The 20639-nt window shown below is 45.7% G+C and overlaps 5 protein-coding genes across 5 annotated transcripts; 3 read left to right on the top strand and 2 right to left on the bottom strand.

The window, feature by feature from the left end:
- Positions 1 to 3: 3 nt before the first annotated feature.
- On the top strand, positions 4 to 1367 carry PtA15_9A298 (uncharacterized protein; the record flags this gene model as incomplete). The annotated part of the gene is made up of 6 exons (XM_053172492.1): positions 4 to 184; positions 298 to 464; positions 557 to 692; positions 808 to 933; positions 1000 to 1185; positions 1357 to 1367. The coding sequence occupies 6 exons, from the start codon at positions 4 to 6 to the stop codon at positions 1365 to 1367; spliced, it is 807 nt and encodes a 268-aa protein (XP_053023728.1).
- A 729-nt stretch (positions 1368 to 2096) lies between these two features.
- Positions 2097 to 4404, bottom strand: PtA15_9A297 (uncharacterized protein; the record flags this gene model as incomplete). The annotated part of the gene is made up of 10 exons (XM_053172491.1): positions 2097 to 2116; positions 2305 to 2347; positions 2462 to 2545; positions 2670 to 2900; positions 2969 to 3395; positions 3519 to 3643; positions 3775 to 3973; positions 4072 to 4136; positions 4267 to 4312; positions 4397 to 4404. 10 exons carry the CDS (start codon positions 4402 to 4404, stop codon positions 2097 to 2099), a joined length of 1248 nt encoding a protein of 415 aa, XP_053023727.1.
- Positions 4405 to 12908: 8504 nt separating this feature from the next.
- On the bottom strand, positions 12909 to 14104 carry PtA15_9A296 (uncharacterized protein; the record flags this gene model as incomplete). The annotated part of the gene is made up of 2 exons (XM_053172490.1): positions 12909 to 13237; positions 13369 to 14104. 2 exons carry the CDS (start codon positions 14102 to 14104, stop codon positions 12909 to 12911), a joined length of 1065 nt encoding a protein of 354 aa, XP_053023726.1.
- Positions 14105 to 15668: 1564 nt separating this feature from the next.
- On the top strand, positions 15669 to 16245 carry PtA15_9A295 (uncharacterized protein; the record flags this gene model as incomplete). The annotated part of the gene is made up of 4 exons (XM_053172489.1): positions 15669 to 15892; positions 15959 to 15965; positions 16030 to 16111; positions 16193 to 16245. The coding sequence occupies 4 exons, from the start codon at positions 15669 to 15671 to the stop codon at positions 16243 to 16245; spliced, it is 366 nt and encodes a 121-aa protein (XP_053023725.1).
- A 1040-nt stretch (positions 16246 to 17285) lies between these two features.
- Positions 17286 to 19344, top strand: PtA15_9A294 (uncharacterized protein; the record flags this gene model as incomplete). The annotated part of the gene is made up of 7 exons (XM_053172488.1): positions 17286 to 17460; positions 17541 to 17742; positions 17850 to 17970; positions 18042 to 18132; positions 18216 to 18576; positions 18656 to 18716; positions 18802 to 19344. The coding sequence occupies 7 exons, from the start codon at positions 17286 to 17288 to the stop codon at positions 19342 to 19344; spliced, it is 1554 nt and encodes a 517-aa protein (XP_053023724.1).
- Positions 19345 to 20639: the final 1295 nt, after the last annotated feature.

Raw genomic sequence — 20639 nt, 5'->3', positions numbered from 1 at the left:
AACATGGAGGAAAAGGAAAGCCTCCTGCCATCGTCGAAACCCGCCCTCGAGACCAGCCCATCAGCCCGTCCAGCCTCAGCAATCTCAGCCTCATCTTCCCTCTCCACTCGCCCTGCTGGCCATCTCGCCAAGGACGTCAAAGTATGGCTCCCTTCAAACAACGCTCAGCCCGCTCCACGACCAGGTATTTCAAACAGACATCACCTTCATGATCGAGTGCACCACAAGGAAAAATAAATTGTTTCAAAAATTGATGCTTATGCTGATTCATTTTTGAATTATCTGTTTGGTGGAAAGTCCTAGGAGACGATTATTTCATCCCGACAGCCGCCGAGGCTCAAAGGGCTTTCTCAGGACAGGTTGCTAGTAGAGAAAAATTAACGGACGGGCCGATGCTCACGAAAACACTCAGAGAAAGAGAACAGAATCAGAAGAAAAATGAGAAATTGGCGCGGTTTCCTATTGTTTGTTTGAAACTACCTCCCCCCCCCAAAAAAAAAAAAAAAAAAAAGTTTCTGCTTAATATTGATGGGTTTTTTTTTTTTTTTTTGGACAGACTCGGATTAGAATCAAGTTTGCCGATCGGTCGATGTTAGAAGGCGCACTCCCCAGTACTTGTAAAATATCTGATGTTTACCGGTTTGTCAAGGAATCGTTGCTCGAAAATGTCCGGACCAAACCCTTTGTACTGTGTAAGTTCCAATCCCACTTATGCAAGAAATATTGGGCATACAACTTCTTGCTAATTTTCTCTTCTTCTCATCCGAACTCACCAACCCTTTCCTATACACATTGTATTTATTGTAGATCAAACGCCTCCTCGTCGTGAATTCTTGGCAACAGATTCGAAAATTAACACCAGTAATTTACTCGATCTTCAACTGGCGCCTTCCTCTCTTCTGCTGATAAAATTCACCGAAGAAATCTACAACCGTGAGTACTTGCGCGTTATGTTCTCACAAACTTGATATCAATTATGGACTCTTATACATTTGCCAGATTCGACCAACCCGCCTCCTCTAACACCTGAGCTACTAAGCGCGGCCCAGCCACTGCCTCTGCCACCGACCTTGGATGCACAAAATGGGAGCCAACCGACTGGCAACACGCTCGAGAAGGGCAAACAGAAAGTCGACGATATCCTCAAGGCGGGCGCCAAAGTACCCAAATGGCTGCAAAATCTAAGTATGTCTTACTTCTCGGCTCCTTCTTCTCGACCTCCTTCTCACTATTTTGTAGAAGATATCCTTTCATCTCCTTGCTCGTACTGATTGCTGTTCCTCCGCCTTCCCCTTCCGCACTTCCTTCATTTTTTCTTCCTTTTTGTCTTCTGTTGTTCTTTTATTCGACTTTCAGCGAAGAAATAGATCTGGTGTTCTTCCTGGGCAATCTCCTTTGCGAGGCAAATTACGGGCGATGATTCCACTTATTAAAATGATCCCACCTATTGATTTTTTGCTTGTTTTCTCTATACTCTTTGTGCAAGTTTGTACATCTTCAGTAAGATTGTTGTATCAATGAATCATCTACCGTTTTTGTTCTTGTCCACTACTCGATTGATTGTTGCTACTATGTCAAACTTTCCAATCTCGTTACTTGAACTTGCATCTAATGGAATCAATCATAAGTGTTTAACTTATTGCGGATGTTCTGACAGTTTGAGTTTTAAAATCTGGACGGGCAAAAGGGGATCAGAGTCAGATATCGAAGCACTGACTTGCATACTCTCACTTTTTGTCTTCCTTCCAACTCTGCAAGCCAATGAAATCCCTTAAATAATATCTATGAATTTGTAGCATTCCTATTTAGATTGCATGATGCATGTGAGCTCAGCTCATTGATGTTATATGATCCGCGCCCCACAAATGATGTTCCTTTGTGGTCTGATTTGTTGTTTCCACTGCCCGACGAAAAAGGGTCCGACAACTAACAAAAAATGCAAGAAAAAGTAGCTATAAAATCACACAAGAATAATCACCATAATATCTTTAAATCAACAAAATGAAAAGAAGGAAAACTTGAGAAGCCTAAGAGAGATGCAAATGTAAATAAATATGTCAAAAAAAAAGTAAAACAACAATCTAATCTGCAAGATCTCAAAACGACTTCCGATGAACTTTGGTAAATATTCAATGACCGCCAATTGGGTTTTGCATGCAAAAAGTGATCGAAAAAAGGAGAGAAGTTAATCCAGATGATCAATTTTCGCGAATCGATTCAAGTATGAAATCGGTAATAAGATGGGAATGTATCAAAATGTAAAAAGGTCAGAGAGTAAAGAATAAAACGGGAAGAAAGACTGACTTATATCTGGATCTTCCTGGTATTCCTCGGCAGAAACCCACATCTAGTTTTTAAAATCGACAATTGAGCATAGTTAGTACGATGGTTTCCAAAAGCCGAATGGGGAAGACAAATGATAATTGTATCAGAAAAGTATCAGGTCAAGAAAGACGTTTACCTTTTTGAATGTATTGAGCCCAGCAAGAATACTCCCACCAATCCAAGTGGAATATTTCCTTTCGGGTGGTGCGTAAATCTTGATCTATGTGAACCAAGAAAAAGTGAACGGAATAAATCAGAGTCGTGTCGATATTGATCTGATCTATGGATGCAGGAGTTCGGCAAAAAGGGAAGGTGTAAGACAAGAAGATAACGTATGCACTTACTTTGACATCCTTCATAGTCAGCTTCTTGACTTCAAACAAGAGCCGATCACCAAAACCTTTACACAGTGTGGTCCCACCACTCAGAATGATATTATGGAAAAGATGTTTCCGTAAATCTAGATCGGTTCGGTTGATAGAATCGACGACGACTTGGTGGATGCCTGGGAATTCTTCTCCAATCAACTCGGGGTTGAACAGAATTTCCGTTGCCCGGAATCGCTCTGGACCCAGCTGAGGGAGTAAAACAAATGAGAAGAGATCTCATCAATATAATTGAGGAGTAGAGGATGTAGCTCAACTCGAACAACACTCCCGTCGGGGAGTTTGAAATCTTCTCCTCTTCCATATCCTATACCACCGCCGCCACTCCCTGCCCCACTACCACCGCCGCCCACGCCCGTGCCCGCTGTTCCACCAGCTGCCCCGCTAGCCCCACCAGAAGCACCGCCACCAACATGGTGGTGATCCTTTTCTTCCTTGACCGGGTTCAGTGCAACGTAGCAAGTTTTTTCCTTCATGATTCTGACAATCTCTTTTTCAGAACTTGTGAGAAAATTGTATCCGGCCTTCCTGAGGAGGAGTTGCAACTGGTTGGTGATGTCTCTGCCGGCTAAGTCAACCCTGCGGATCGAATGAGGGATCGAAAAGCCTTCATATACCGGTACCGAATGTGTCACTCCATCTCCCGAATCTAAAACAATCCCCGTTGTCCGACCTGATGCATATCTACATCAATGTGATAAGGTCAGATGATGTGGGTAGGATCGTTTGGATGTATTTATTCTGCTCTTCCCTTCGAACGCGTCTTGTGGGGTAGGGTGACAGGAACCGACACGTTGACGCACTTACAGTGATAGCACAGCTTGAATTGATGTAAATAGCGCAGGAACGTTGAAAGTCTCAAAGAAAATCTGGGCGGCTTGATCCCTGTTGTGAGATGGATTTAACGGTGCTTCGGTCAAGAGTACTGGATGCTGAAGACGGTCCCAGTAAGTTTGAGTTGGTAGGTAGGTATAGTGAGCAGTGATGTTGGTTGATTTAACAATGCAAAAATCAAACATGTAAGTCACTGCCCAGATTTATAGAAAAAGGCTTGATGAAGCACCTCTTCGGATGCAGTTTCCAGTTCGGATTGATAAATGTAATTCCATATTCGTTCCATATCATCCCAATCATCAACCACGCCGTGTTCGATTGGATAGTTAATTTTCAGTAGTCCCTTAAGCTCTTGAGCTTTCCTTCCGATAAATATGTCGCCTTCTATTGAGCCAGCCATCACTCTGATGTGTTTGGGCCGCCCAACACTACCGATTGAAAAACAGAAGTCAAAGGAAAGGCGGACTCATCTGACGGTTAGCAATATAAAAAATCTGATATGGTACTGGAACAAGGTAAGGCCCACTAGGAAGGGAAAAAACATTTCGGGTGATCTTGACCCGCAAATCCAGCTTTGATGGTACCAGAGCCCTAAAAAATAATAACAACCCAAGTCCAATAACCGATCAGGTTTGCACGATCCATTGAAAATTTAGGAGTCTGCGCCGAGAATTCCGAGGTGTTGACCCAACTAGTGCGAAGGAAACACATGAATACCCACGTTGTCAATTACGATCGGCTGGTTCGTCAGTACGTCCTCGAATTCACTGTTCCATCATAATTGGGGATTATTCGAGCTGGTTAACATGCGCACTTTTTCTGATTGTGAGAAGGAAGGAAGATGTACGTACGATGGCATGTCTTGAGATCAGGGAGGAGAAAGAAGAGATGTCGGTTAGCTGGTTGGTTGAAGGCGGCTGGTGCTCCTGGCTCTTGATCTGTAACCCGTTCATGGGGGCCTAATACACCCACGGGGGGCTTACGTACAGCGTAAGCCCGAATTTTAGCGCCTCGGCTGTGTTCACTCCCACTCACCCCGGGCAAACCCAACTTGACTAATTCCCTCTCTATGTGGAGGGGGGACGCCGTCCCGCAGGGACCCTCCGAAGGCCGAAGGAGGGACTTATGCGCTATGTCAACCTTGTGGCCTGAGAGAATTTCAAAAATGCTGTTTTTTGATGTTTTGTAGCAGCACCAATTCTCATTGGGTGATCAGGTGTTGGGGGAACAAAAGATGCAGAAGACCATGGAGAATCTTCCCACATGTTTTTCAAATTTTTTTAAGCCTTGAGTGGCCCTCAAATTACTTTTTTATGACCACCATCATGTCTACTTCGTCCTTCATTACACATCTTGCACTGTACAGGATCCAAAACTAATGATATTCCAAAGGGTATTGCAGATCAAAGAAAAGGGATGGGGGGGGATGGAAATAGTACATACATAGATGGGGGCAGTTTGGGTGGTCCCAGAAATGAAAACTAGAAGGAATTTGGTCCAGAGACCCATGTGCTATGTTGATTATAAAAAAGTGCCCACCAACAGTTGAAATTCTCTCAGGCCGCGGGGTAGACATAGTGCGTAAGTCCCTCCTTTGGAGGTCGCTTCGCTCCCCCAAGAAGGGAAATTAGCCAAGTCAGGGGCAAACCCGGTTCATGTGAGCCAAACATGTTGCACAGTCCTGTAGGCCTTTCAGGTTCAGGAGGACCTGTCACACTTACAGGACAGCTTGCCTGGTACACAGCCTGCAGCTGTCATACAGTCATACATACATACATACATACATAAATAAATGATATGCAGGAATTCAACTAAATAACTGCAAGCTGTGGTGATGTCAACACTGCCATGGACCACCATTCCAATCAGACACAACCACATAAGAACTATTACACAACAACATCATCACAGGCCATCACCTGACATCACACGCGCCAAACACACTACATAGCTTAACAGAAGTCCCCTCCGAGGAGAGTGTTTCAGCTCAAACCACAATCTCACTGTAGGTTTTTAAAACAGTTATCCATAGACAAATAGTTAATAATCATGCCTCCATCCCCCACCCAGATCCACCACCTCCACCTACAGGATTTCAACCAAAGACACCCCTTCGGTTGGCCATCCAACTCACCGACAGTCTTTACCATTTCCTTACAGATGCAGTTTTGGACAAGAACCCCGCGCATATACTTAATTTTGAGCAAATGATTCATGTGCTGAAGAGCACCATCCAACTTCAGACAATTCTCGTGAAGATCCGCCCCAACATTAAGACTGCAGCAGAAGATACTAGCAAAGCAAACGACACTAGACAGGAAACTACACTTCTAGAACAGATCACAGAACCAACACTGGGTCGCTACGCTAACCATAGCGGTTAGCATAGCGTAGCGCAGCGCGAATGCGCTATTTTTTAGCGTAGCGTTAGCGCAATTGCACGCATATGCGCTAACGCTACGCGCACGCGGTGCGCAGCTATTTTAGCTGATAGCGTAGCGTTAGCGCAGACGCGCGCAATTGCGCTAACGCTACGCGTGCAGGGCGCAAAAGAGCGCGCGCTACGCTGCGCTACAGCGCCTTTAGCGGGAAAAAAGGGCTTTTTTCCGCTAAAAGCGCTGTAGCGCAGCGCAGCGTAGCGTAGCGACTGTAGCGGCGCGCTAACGCTAACAAAGAATTGGCGCGCTGTTAGCGCCGCTGAAAATTAGCGCAGCGTAGCGGCGCTAACAGCGCGCTAATGCTATGCAAGATAGATGGGCGCTTTTTGCCGCTACGCTAACGCGTAGCACTGAAATAGCGTAGCGTAGCGTAGCGACCCAGTGTTGACAGAACGTTTGGACAGATTGGAACGTCAAACACAAGGCACAGCTCCCCCACCACCTGCAACCTAGGCCGCGGTCGCAGGAGAAAACAACAAGAAGAAAACTAAACATGCGAACGGGCAGCAACCACCGTCAGTAACCTCAAACAAGGAAATTAACAAATATAAGAAGGCCTGTGTCTTCATACATACACCACCGGGATTCACGGTGTGGTATGCTTTATGGTTACCCATCTAGCCCATTTCAAAATTTCCTTTTTTCTCATATGTACACTCTCAAATCAACCAATACAGCAACACCACTGGATTCTACGGCCAAAACTACACAGGACCCTATGGACAACACACCTTACACCCCTCTGGATCACCAGTTACAACCCTTTCAAGACACCATCAGCCAGTTACACACACACAAACACTATACTCAGGTCATGTAATCCGTTACATGAACCACACTTACCCAGGACATGTAATCCGTTACATGGACCACCCTGACAGTTTGTCTACCCTTTACATACACTTTACCTCATCAGCTGCACTCATTACATTGTGCTATGCACATGTCATGCAGTGTCATGCAGTGTTGTGCACACTTGATGCAGGCTTATGCAGTCTAATGCAGTCTTATGCAGGTGCATGCAGACTGGTGTAATAGGGGCTGCAGTCTGACAGTTGACAGATGACATCATGCAGGTGTCAAGATAGCAAAAACCCCTCATGCAGCTTGCAGATGACATCATTTGACATGCCAGGCCAGCTAAAACATCTCACCTCCTATTTCTCACTAGCTAAATTCCCTCATATGACATCATGACCTCATGTGACCTGTCAATCACCAGCCAAAATATCTCATTGTAGCTTTCAGGGCAGCTAAAACCCCTCATTCTCTTGTTCCCCTGGAGCTAAAATGTCTCACTCTTTTCTATTTAAGGAAGCTTTCCTCCCCCCAGTTGTAATTTCTCTCAGCAAACTACTTGCACTCAGCTTACCCCATAACAGTACAATACTTCCTCACTCTACAGTATTAGCCCCCACTATATTGTGGTTTTACCCTTATTACATAACAACTACATACAAATTACAACCTCATTACAACACTTACACATCAGCTACATCACCATAACCCTTAAGCCACCTGCTCAAAGTAGGCTATCTTTTGATACACCTCCACTATCACTACATAAACCTTCCAATTGTAGATTGGGGGGCTTGTTTTAGTGTCTAGTGACCCAGGAAAGGCAGAGGTAACCTCATTCATCCCTTTCCGCACTCAGAAAAAGGTTCTCAGGAACACTTTTGAGCTTTACAACGGCTTTTGATGCGCTGTCAGGTTCGGACATATCCACCAGGATAAATAAGGTCTTGACTTCAATTAATGCAACCATTGACTTGCAGGTCATTGAGGCAGTTGGTATTGCTATACTCCCATCAAGGGATATCAAAATTTACACAAACACTTGAGAACGTGCCATCACCTTACCAACAAACACATATGGGCGGAACTACTTAGCAACAAACTCAAAACTCTTCCGAGTCAATTTCCTGTAATCCTCCACACAACAGTGGGTCAGCTACGCTAACATAGCTGTTAGCGTAGCGTAGCGCAGCGCAAATGCGCTATTTTTTAGCGTAGCGTTAGCACAATTGCGCGCATCTGCGCTAACGCTACGCGCAAAGGGTGCAAATCTATTTTAGCTTTTAGCATAGCGTTAGTGCAGATGCGCCCAATTGCGCTAACGCTAAGCACGCAGGGCGCGAAAGAGCGCGCGCTATGCTGCGCTAAAGCGTTTTTTGCGGCAAAAAAGTGCCTTTTTTGCGCTAAAAGCGCCTTAGTGCAACGTAGCGTAGCGTAGCGGCTTTAGCGGAGCGCTAACGCTAAACAAAAATTAGTATGCTGTTAGCGCCGCAGAAAATTAGCAAAGCGTAGCGGCGCTAACAGCGCGCTAACGCTATTCAAAAAAGGTTGGCGCTTTTTGCCGCTACGCTAAACTTTAGGGCTAAAATAGTGTAGTTTAGCGTAGCGGCCCACTGTTGCTCCACACCACACCAACAAGCTTTGATCCAACAGATAGGACACATCTTCAAGAATTGTGAAATCAGAACCAAATTGACCTGTCATTAGAGATGGCAAACAGGTACCTGTCTGATTTCAATGAAACCGCTTCTTGAGTGCTTGTGATCAAATGGATTCAATATGTAACACTTCCATGAGATGAAGAACTACTTGAACTTGAGCAAAACTGGATCGCTACGCTACGCTATTTCAGCGCTACGCGTTAGTGTAGCGGCAAAAAGCGCCCATCTATTTTGCATAGCGTTAGCGCGCTGTTAGCGCCGCTACGCTGCGCTAATTTTCAGCAGCGCTAACAGCGCGCCAATTCTTTGTTAGCGTTAGCGCGCCGCTACAGTCGCTACGCTACGCTGCGCGTAGCGCGCGCTCTTTTGCGCCCTGCATGTGTAGCGTTAGCGCAATTGCGCGCATCTGCGCTAACGCTACGCTATCAGCTAAAATAGCTGCGCACCGCGTGCGCGTAGCGTTAGCGCATGGTGCAATTGCGCTAACGCTAAGCTAAAAAATAGCGCATTCGCGCTGCGCTACGCTACACTAACCGCTATGGTTAGCGTAGCGACCCAGTGTTGACTTGAGTAGGACACTCAGCTAACTGCATGGTAAGGCACACATACAAGGCCAGATGGCAAATAGCCCACAGGTACCTCCTGGCAGGTACCTGTGAGCTATTTGCCATCTGCACTTGTATGTGTGCCTTACCATGCAGTTAGCTGAGTGTCCTACTCAAGTTCAAGTAGTTCTTCATCTCATGGAAGTGTTACATATTGAATTTATTTGATCACAAGCACTCAAGAAGTGTTTTCATTGAAATCAGACAGGTACCTGTTTGCCATCTCTACCCATCATTGATTCAATCAGCCCGTTGGCTGGGAAACCCGGTACTGTAGGCAAAGGGGAAAAAAATGGATCACTTGTACTTCAATTACTCAACAAGGAGATGGCCTTCAAGATCAAGAAGACAGGCCTCTTTCTTCAAAACATACTCTACCAAGGTGCACACTAAGTTCAATTGGTCTCTCAATGTTTCCGCTGCTGGAAACTAGGTCATACAGCGCAATGGTGTAAGAACTTGCCACTCTGCAACAAATTCAACAGACTGCACAATTCAAACACTTGTACCTCAACATCAACGGGTCCTATTAAATGCTGTATCTGTATCACGCAAGAGAATGTAACTTTGAAGAAGCCAGTCAACTCCTTGGACAAGAAATTCACTCACCCCCCTTGGTCAGAATCATGCCCACAAATGAAGCAAGACATCCAAAGCCAAAAGCAACGGCGTTGGAATGCTTAACCTAAACCTTTTCCCCTTCCCTCTTATTTTTTTAGGTCCGCTTGATTAATATCCAACCCATCCAATTTTCATAGGTATTTTTTCTCACATGTTTTTGTTTTTACTGGCTACAAAATGCCATTTTTTTGTACACATCAGTGGATATACACCGTAGTGCACAATGTCAAATCAAATCTGCACTTGAAAAAAAAGAGGAGAGTGTGTGGAAAGTGTGACTGTGTATGTAGTTGTTAGCTGGCAAGATGGGAGTGGCAGAGGCATTTCACCAGGGAAGTGGTTAGGCCGTACTCCTTGTGGTGAAAGAGGCCGGGCCTGAATGATGGTCAGGCCGCGCACCTCCTCCAACTAAACAAAAACAACCAACAGTTGGTTCAAGCTAGGTTGACTCACACTTGATTGATCCTAGTAGTGTGAGGAGGGGAGGATTCAAGAAAGTTAGTTGTCAGTTTTGAGTGGTGAAAGGGGCCAAGTATGAATGCAGCTCAAGCCAACAGCACCCCTTCCACCAGTAAGTATCAAGTTCCAACAATTGCTTCAAGATCAAGTTGACTTACAGTTGATCAATCCTGGTGGTGAGAGCTCAGAGGAGTGGAGGAGATAGTTATTTTCTACATTTATCATTTGAGGAGCTGAAGGCCAGCAAAAAAGATAAGAGGCAGATTCCGGCTGAGTGTTTGGCGTGCGCGCGGTGACTATGGACATATGTGTAATGCATATGCATAGGTCTGTCATGTAAATACATACATAGTGTTGAGTTTTTGTCCTCAGGTCTCTTCCTTTTCTGCCTTCTACCTCATTCCCCTTCCTGCTCACTCTCAAATGATTCCATCTGATTCACCTTCTGTCACTTCTTATCATCAATCACATCTTATGATCTGGTGTAGTTAGTGGTAATGATTGTATCCGTACTTCCCTTGTGACCTTGTTCCCTGCCAAGATTAGATTATCAATCTTTCCCAATTCCCCTTATTCTCTGATGTGTGCGTGCCCTGCTTGTGACAGTCCTGACTCATTTGTGATATCTCTCAGAGTTTGAGAATCTTCTATCCAATTTCTTTCCATATTCATTATAGCTCTCAGCCACAAGTTGATATCATGTACTTAGTCTATATATACATAGCCTAGTACACAGAAATCAAACCATTGGTTCTTACTCTCTTCACTCCGCGCCATACCTTGAGCCGCATCCAGTGAGCTCCCCATCTTCACTGCCCCTCTCTTGAGCACTGTTCTCAGAAGCTCTTCTCTTTGTGCAGTTGGCTGATTTTAAATCTCAACACATAGTACGTGCTCCTTTTGCTGGGAAAGTGTTGGCTGTTGGTGGTTTTTGAGGTTATGTGTGTACAGTGTGATATTTGCTGTATGGGCATGTGTGATGTCTGGTTATGGGAGGTTTTGTCAGCCCTTTTGACTGGTTTTGGTCACCTCTGACACATGATGATGGGTGCACCTGAGTAGTTGGTAGTTGGAATATTCCCTCCTTGAAGGATTGTTCCCGCGCGCGCGGGAGACATCCTTCAAGGGTGTGTTAAACCCAACCAGCGGCATGCCAAACTTGCCAAACATGGCAGTTTGGCTGCCATACCTTGCGCGACTTGAAGTTTGGATTTCAACAAAGTCGGAATCCAACAACATTCCACCTCTCAACCACCCCAACCAGCCCTTAGGTTAGGTCCTGGGGGGATATGAAATTTTTTTGGCAAGAGGAACGAAGTCGATTGACTGTAAATGGCAGCCAAACTGCCATGTTTGGCATTTTTGGCATGCCGCTGGTTGAGTGTAACACACCCTTGAAGGATGTCCCCCGCGTGCGCGGGAACAATCCTTCAAGGGGGGAATATGCGGACCGGTCAGGTGTGATGATGTACCTAGTGAATTCAGCTGTTGCTCAGTTGTACTGCATGAAAGCCTGTCATGCATCTGTGACATGACCCAGGCCGCTGTTTTTTTTTCTGTGGCGTGCAGTATCACATAGCCTTTTTGGCTTTCATGAGGACCCAGGAAACCCCCTGTAAATGACTGTAACAAGAATGTATGAATTTTTTGGCAAAAACCCAAAATGGCAGGCACAAAAATGGTATGAATGGGCTTTTTTGGCCTCAATGGTAAGCACTTTAAGTGTATGAAATTTCTCCTGGGTACAAGAGGGTAGTAACTAAGATGTATGAAATTCCTGAGAGTGCACCAGACAAACCCGTAGCCCTCCCCCCTCAGCAGCACAGCTTGGCTTATTTTTGGTACCCCAGTGCCCCACCATGCCAGCACACCCCAGGTTTTTTTTTTGCCCCCCCCCCTCGGCAGGAATGGTAGGCATGGAAAATGTATGAAAATTTGGGAAATCCTCAAAGCGTACGCACAAACTGTGTATGAATGAGGTCAAAAAAATTTATGCATTTTGTCAAAATTCTGGATTTTAGGTTACGGTCATTTATAAGGGGCTTCCTGGGTCCTCTTTCATGACCCGCGCTTGCCCGGGGTGACTTCAACAAATGGTAAATTTATATGATGCTCGCAGCTTCGACTCAAATGCCATCAAATGAACACTACGATGGTCGCTCTTTTCACATTTTTTTTGCCGCTTGATTAGGTTATAGTTACGGTAGCGCTTCTTTTTGGTCTTCTTCTCTTTTGAAATCCTTTGCGGACAATTGCCATCAAGCAGGGTTCGAGGAGACTCAACCTCTCTCTCGAATACCCTGATCTTTTATGCCCTAGTCTGAATAAGAATTCAATTTGAAAGCAGAAGTGTAGTACTCTGAGGGCCCAGGTGCACCTATAATGAGCTTTGAGGAGTATATTGCGTGATGAGGGCTCCATCAGAGTTTGGTATCAGATTTCTAAGATTAAGAATTTTTGGAAGTAAGTACCATTGAAGATGGGTGCAATCAATGAAGATCAGTGTCTAGAGTTGCAGGGAAGATTTAGCTTTCGATAACCAATATGATTGGAGATGAAGGGAATCGACCTTTTCAAGGTAGTAAAGACGTCCGACATGTGGGATGAGTAAAAGGTATAAAAGAAAGAACGCTTGGTGTTGGATGCAAAAGATCAGAACCCCACTCAGATATTCGAGTTAGGATCAAGTTGACTGGCATCGGCTGAATATAATCAAGTGCAATGAGTACCGAATCATCTTGAACACTTTCAGCGATTTCACATACAATCTGCAACATTTGTTCACAATGGACAATTTTTCCAAAACGCTTCTCTCTCGATGACCATTATCGCTGCGATCTTGTGACCCATGTCGAATTCTTTCATCTTTTTAAATCCGTATTTCTCAAGGTAAGAGATCATTTTAAGGTTCCGGTGATCTGGCTCCGAAAGGATTCTTTGCGTCCGAGGATCGTCACTGAAGATGTGGTGGAGTAAGGAAGGCAGCCAGGAGCGCACTCGGTGTGGGCCTCGGTGCGCTGAGGAGCCAACCAACATATGAATACCTCTATCAAACGCGTCTGCAGTATATGCTCGGGAAATTTTGTCCTCAGCAGCCCAGTATATTTCATCTATGCAATGGTCACAGTCGCAAAGTGAAAGCGGGAATGCATTAGTCAGCTGTGATGCAATCTCAGAAAACAAACCCAACAGTTTGGGCTCGGGCATTGAGTTGCCAGGACAGGCACTTGGAAAAACTCACAATATGCAAACGGCTCAATGACATTTCGGTCGGCGCCATTCGTACCCCGGTAGGATCCTAAGACAGGCAAAACGTGCTTGTCTTCGTAGCGCTGTCTCAACCATTCCACATGGAACTCTCGGTCCCCGGCGTCTTTCCAGTATTCGTCTACCCTGGGGTCGTTCAACCAACTGTGCAAGAGGTCCAAATCGTGCTCCGAATCGCCGAAGATGGACAAGCAAAAGTAACTGTCCAGATGCGCTATATAACGCTCATATATAGTTTGAGTAGGTGGCGGCAGTTGACTCTGTAGGATCCTGTCGGGATGTTCTCGAGCCGAAGAATCTTTACGTTCAGCTAGATCCCTGATGTTTCCTTGCGCAGCGTTCTTATGAGGATAAGAAAATATAGCGTGTTGCTGATACCACCACGAGCGACTAATCAGTGCTGATTTTTGGTTAACCGAGTCGAATTCAAGCGATAGATTCTCAAATATCTCTGGGAGCTGTCTGAAGGAGCCCAAGTCCAAGCTAATCGTGAATTCAGCGGTGTCCGCAAAATGGCTCGAGCCAATGATGTCCCATAAGGCATATCCAATCGAGGTTGCAAGCTCAGCCGGCTTCTGCAATGCTTCTGATGCGACAAGCGCAATTTTGAAGGAATGCGGACCTTCCTTAGATATTATGATGTTCTCTGAGCCTTCCGGTGGTTTTGCGCAGGTTGGTGGACGCAGGCGGGGTACTAGATCTGCAGTCATATTCGCTTGACCGAGGGCATTCAAGTTTCAACGGGTGCTTTTATGGGTCGAGGCAAACTCTTGGCGGTAGATAGATACAATATAAATACGTGGCCATTGCCCCGGCCTGGCAAATGATTTGTTAAGCAACAGTCCCAAACACTGCTTCAAGACTTGTACACAAATTGCCGCTGCGGCTTAGAGATGGAAGGAGACTTTTGGCGGCATTTTCCGCTGAAATAATCAGGTTTGAGCCGAGTGAAAAACTGTATGTGTTTGTAGTCAGTGAGTGACTTGTCCATCGCGGCAAGTGTTATGTTTCCGCCGAGAAATTATTAGAAGAAGGATTGCTGCCAACAATTTCTCTGCTCCATGGGCAACACAGCAAATGTGGGGGCTGGCCAGTGGCTGGATGATGAATTCCGTGCGCCGAGCTATCCTGCTGCCTGGGAAATCTATTCGAAGATGCTTGGCTGCTGCCTTTTTACCCTAGCAGCAAGTGTTTCCTGTCAGGGCTTTTTCAGGGTGCTTGGACGCTTCCCCACTGCGCTGCGAAACGCCCCCTTGCCGATCCCAAGGGCAATGCTCCGCGGTCCACAGCCTCAGGTGGAGTCTGGACCCCAAACGGCGGCCTTGCTGATCGGGATGATTCTGTGTTTGTGCAAATCAGGTAACAAGGCTGGACTTTTCGACCCGAGCTGTCAAACCTCGAATACCTGAAGTGGCAATCTATGCAGTCCACCTCAGAACAATGACGCGGAGGGAAGGTATGAATCTTATTGAGGAGTCAGCATCCCGCCAATCCCGTTATTGTGAATATGAAAATGGCGGGGTGGTGGGTTCAGTTGATCGATTCCAGTGACCGAGAGTCGCTGGGAATCAAAGCAAAGTTCAAACTGCACACCCCCTTTTCATCTTTGTGAGAGACACTTGCATGTGAGCAAGAAGCTTGTGCAAGGCTCCAACTAGTCCACCGCTGTTGTGAATCTGGCATTGAACTCATGCTCTGTGCCGGCGGACTGAGCGCCCAAGTCCTTCTCAGATGTGACTCGGCAGAGGCGACAGGACCAATGTGCTTTGGGTATTGGGGGCGGCGATGGGAGTCAATTGCAACTTGTTATCCCCTCGTGAGTCACAGCAAAATGGTTGGACTGCTCTAGTCTACCTAAGAAGAATATGACTGCGTGGCCGTAGCCAACCCCTTTCTCGAAAACCAAAATAGGCCGATTATGAAGGCGAAGCTTCTTATCGATAGTCAGGTGTGAATCCGCTATGATAACCTTCAGATAGGGAAGGTAACATCGTGCGATGTACCCAACTGAGAAGCTTGTAGGCCATTCCTCGAATTCATGAGGAACGACTTTTAAATATCCCCGAATCCGTGAGGAAACACTTGGTCCTTCTATCTTTTCAGTGCCATGCAGGCAGTTCGAGAAATAGCGTTTCCTTGGGCCGGAGCCGACAAACAAACCCGACACAACCTGGGGAGGCCGTTTTCGCATGAAAAGTTGTCCAGAACTGTGAGACAAACATAACGTACCGTACTGTTACAGATGCGAAGCAAGGTGGGAAGTTAGTGCAAGCTATGTATGTATCATCCTTCCCCATCGCTAAATTGCCTCACGCATGCACACAGCATGTCCTAGTGCATACAGCTCGAGGGGTTTTTGCCGTTGGCCGCTTGTTGATCTTTGTTGATATCTTTATAAAACCCAGTCCGTTCTTTCCCTCGTCGATATTCCAATCCCCATCACATTTAAATATATCACTCCGGAGTCCACTCGATCGTTCCTCCTGCCTCCATAGATGGTACGTACGCAGTGGGCCTATACATATCCCCCTTTTCAGATACCGTTTGACGATTTTCTCCCCCAGCTTTCGAGTAAATCTTCTTCAAAATGCCATTCGAACTCGTTTAATTGGTATCTCGAGTCGACGTGATGCAGCCATTCTCTCAAGCCTACGGAAGCTCCCCTCGCCTCGTCCCTCCAGGCTGCTGCCATTACTTGCGCAGGACCCATAATATCTGTAAGGCTCCATTCTCCTCTTCCACTGCACCATCATAATTCCGCAGGCCATTCTAATCCTTTGATTCCGATCTGTTATCAGTTAGAAACTTCGCCATCTGCTCCGCCTGGCCATCATCAGGATCTTTGACATAGTCGATTCACACAGCCCCGTCCTTGTACAGCAAGCAGGATCCTTTTCACTCCACTATGTAATCGTCCGGGCGAGTTGCTTCCACGTTTTAATCTATCGCTCGCCCCCTCGGAGTTCCATTAAAATCGTGTGCACGTGCCAACTATTCCAACGCTCATGCAAATTCTCCCCATCATCCTGAAATATTGAACCCAGTGATCAAGTACAGGCATGTTCAATGTCACTGCGCTCGCTCTTGAACCTCGATCAACTCTGAAGCTTGAAAATACACCATCACTTACGTACCTTGGGAGCAATCCGGTGCACCACAAACAAGCCCCAGGACAATTTCGTCGACATTCATCAATATCGAATACACGATTCTTTGGCATGCAAAGCTGCATGAACGAAATGGTGAAGCGGTACAGCCAATAAGAATACAATCCGGTGCACCGCAAATAAGCCCTAGCAAAATTCGTCGACATTCATCAATATCGAATACACGTTTTTTTGGTACGCAAAGCTGCATGAATGAAATGGTGAAGCGGCACGGCCAACAAGAATACCGCAAGTCGATGATAGGTGCCTCCAAGAATGTGCCTTGCGGCTTTCTGCCTGCAACTCATCATTTCATGCAATGCAGCTTTGAGTATCATTATTTCAATCGGTTAAAAAATTGATATCGCATCAGCACCTCAGTTCAGGCACCACGCGAGCACAGTACATAGCGTCATATCTCGTTCACATCACTCAGAAAGTGTCAACGCTTGTCGACGTTTGGCAAGCCACAGCAGATGAACATCCACACGGGCCCACAGCACGGGGCGCTTCATCTTATTTGATCATTATCGTCGAAATCGGAAGGATTGTTCACTCAATGCCCAACGGAAACCAACCAAATCCCCCATTTATCCCCCATTTCCCCAAGACAACGCGACTCGTGCTGATCAGACCATTTGAAAGTACTTCGGCCCAGTCTCCAAATTTTTCGGTCATTCCCTGTGTTGAATAACAACGATTACCCCTCTTGTTCAACGCCGCTCCAAGTGTATCTACCGACTAAATGGAAAACAGGGTCTTTTCCGGTAAAAACTCTCTATTGAACTATTACGATCCAGACCACAACCTACCTACACCGATGGTCGAGTTGCCCGACCATCCTTATACCGCCGACGGGGTACGAATCTATGCGAAAATGATGAATTTTCTGCCTGCTGGCAATGTGAAATCGTTACCAGGTAAGTGTACTCATTATTGTTTGTCCGTCAGTTTATTATTTAGCACGAGTAGTCGTTTTAAACGAAAATGATTTACACAGCACTCAATATGCTTCAACAAGCCTTCCACGATGATAAAATTGGCGTAAAAACTAATTCTATCGTGGAGTTCAGCTCGGGCTCGACTGCCCTTTCGCTTGGAATAATTTCAAGAATTATGGGCATTGATCGCACCGAAATCTACATCAGCAACAAAACTAGTGAAACCAAAATCAACATGCTGCGTATGTTCGGTCTCGAGCTGTAGGTTTTTATCATTTGATTTATGTCTTGGTGATGGAAAGCTCCAGTTTCTAAATTTGACTCCCACGTCATGTCGCATGGCTGATATTTTGCCGCTGTGAATTCAGCACTGTATTTGGAGGCCCCGCTCAACCCGAAATGAATGACTCGATCGGGGGTATCGCAGCGGCTAGGGATCGTGGTTTCCAACCTGACTGCTTCAATCCTGATCAATACGAAAACCCGGCTGTCAGTGAAACGATTATCATTTTTGAAATTATATTACGGCTGATGGACCCCAAGGTGTGCTTGAATATTAGAATTTCGGTGCTCACATCAGATGGACGGGTCCTCAAATCTATAAACAGCTGCCCCAGATTAAAGTGATTGTAGCGCCTGCGGGCACAACAGGTAAAGGGTACTTGAGATGCAGTGGGGGTTTGACAACATAGCTGAATCAAAAAACAACTTTTGTCCCAATTCGTCATCATCAGGAACTCTGACTGGCACTGCTACCTACTTGAGGAGTGTAAAACCGGACATAATCGCCGTCGGCGCTTTCACTACTCCTGGAGAGCGTATCCCTGGTCCGCGCACCCTGGACTTGATGAGAGAGGTTAATTTTCCTTGGAAGCAAGTGACGGATGAGGTCATTGAGATAGGAACTCGTGAGGCGTACAATAATTCCATGTTGCTATGTCGTATGGGTATCGTTGCGGGACCGTCATCTGGCATGTCTTTGGCTGCGGTTTATTCCTTCTTGGAGCGTCGCAAGTCACAAGGTTCGTTGGACGAGCTTCGCGATGAAGAAGGCGATATTACCTGTGTCTTCTTATGCTGCGATTTTCCATTTCAGTAAGCTAGACGTGACCCCACAAACAGCTTGTATGATTTGTCCGGCTGAACCTGATACTTTTTCTTGATCGACTAAAAGGTACGTCGATGAGTACATGCACAAATGCTCGGCAGAATTATTCCCTCCGATTCATAATCAGGTAACTAACCTGGTGACCTCAGGCTGTCTGAATCTGAGAGCTTCGATGTTGACCAGCTAGTTTAAACTCACGCCTTCCCCTGCAGGAACTGCTCACGGTCGATCTGAATCCGTATTTGTCGGAGTGGGAGTTGAAGCCTTGGGAAGCCAAGCAAATGATCTTGGGATCCGGCGACCCTTTCAAAGCAAACATTCTTCTGCTTGATTTTCGCCATCCCCTCGCATTCAATCAATCATCAATTTTGAACTCGGTTTCAATCGACGTGGGACTAGGACTTGCCGATCCAAATCCGTTCGATAGAGCCAATCAGCTGACTGAACTACACCGGCAACTCGACATATCCTTTCAACTACCCGACGGAAAGTTGATTGGGGTGTTCAATGCGTTCTCGGGGAGCAAGGTAGTTGCCATCTGTCAAAATGGGACTGCCTCTCGGACCGCAACAAGTGTGATGAGGTCCAAAGGAATCGAGGCTTACTGCATTGTTGGTGGGATTGATGCCTGGCATCGTGCTGGTCTTCCCTTACACACTCCCTCCATCAAGAAAGATTCCCTCTGGCCTCTTATCCAGGATCTCAGCCATTTCGTTACAAAACCTGTCATTCAAGTCCTTCAAGCTTTTCATTAGTTTGCAGCCACGACATCTCTGATTTAAGGAAGTCAACATCATTATTAGCATGGGAGTTTTTGTTCATCATTGGTTTTTTATTCTTCATTTGTACATTTTTTCTCCTTTGTACACTACACACAGAAAGCAATCCCCACTCTTTCAATCCAAGCACTCATTAGTCATCAATCACTGTGCAACACACAAAATCATACCTGTTTGTGAGCTCAAGGTGAAGTTAGTCCAAGCAGCACTTAAGATTCTGACATGAGGCCCATTGCAAATTACTAGCACTGTTCACGTAAGCTAAACATCAGCAAGATTGAAATAAAGTTTATCCCATTGTGCCAGCCAATTTGGCTGGGAAAGTATGCTGATGTATATCTCTCACATGGTCATAGATTTCTTACGTGAACAGTGCTACTAGTTGGTAGATTTTGATATAATTATCCTCTGTGCACGGTTGTTATGATCTGTAGAGGGGAGGTTTCCATGTACAGTCACTGGACAGAAACATTGGTACCCCCAAAAGCTCATTTTAGAAGGCCAACCCACAAACTTGAAGTCATGAGGATTCAAGAATGAGTGTGTAAAATGACTTCAGAAGAATGAATATAACAAAATAAAAAGTATTTGGAACATCACAAAATTTACAAAATTGCTTGCATTAAATGACAATTTTGGAAAATCTTCAATACCATTCCAAAAAAATAATGAATAATCAGAATCAATAGATTGACATGGGGAAATTAATGATAACAAATGAAAAAAATGAAGTCCAAAATCCATACTGCAATTTTGTGGGCAGTGAAATCCGCACCGGTCATCAAAAGTGCTTCAATCTCTCAATGGCCCCGGTCTCCCAAGGAAGAGTGACATGTGACATGGCTCTCTTGGATGACCGGTACATGCCATTGAGAGAGTACATACATAGCTCTCTTGAATGAGTGGTACCAGTCGTTGAGGGAACTCTCTTGATGGCTGTGTTACTGGTCATCAAGAGCGCTGCACACTCTCTTGACAGCCGGTACCAGTCATTGGAGAGAGCTGGGCACTCTCTTGGTGGCCATTACCGCTCATCAGAGAGAGCTATGCACTCTCTTCATGGCCATTACTGGTCATCAGAGAGAGCTATGCACTCTCTTCATGGCCGTTACTGCTCATTGGAGAGAGCTATGCACTCTCTTGATGGCCGTTACCGGTCATTGAGAGTGACACACTCTCTCTCTATGGCGGTGCCGGTCATCAAAGGAGCAATGCACTGGCCATCAAAGAGTTCTATGCACTCTTCATCACGGTTTTGATGGCTGCCAACA

The sequence above is a fragment of the Puccinia triticina genome, chromosome 9A (assembly GCF_026914185.1).
Source record: "Puccinia triticina chromosome 9A, complete sequence".
In the NCBI taxonomy this organism is placed as follows: domain Eukaryota; kingdom Fungi; phylum Basidiomycota; class Pucciniomycetes; order Pucciniales; family Pucciniaceae; genus Puccinia; species Puccinia triticina.
The sequence above is the reverse complement of the archived record's forward strand: the minus strand, read 5'-3'. Positions and strand labels throughout refer to the sequence as shown.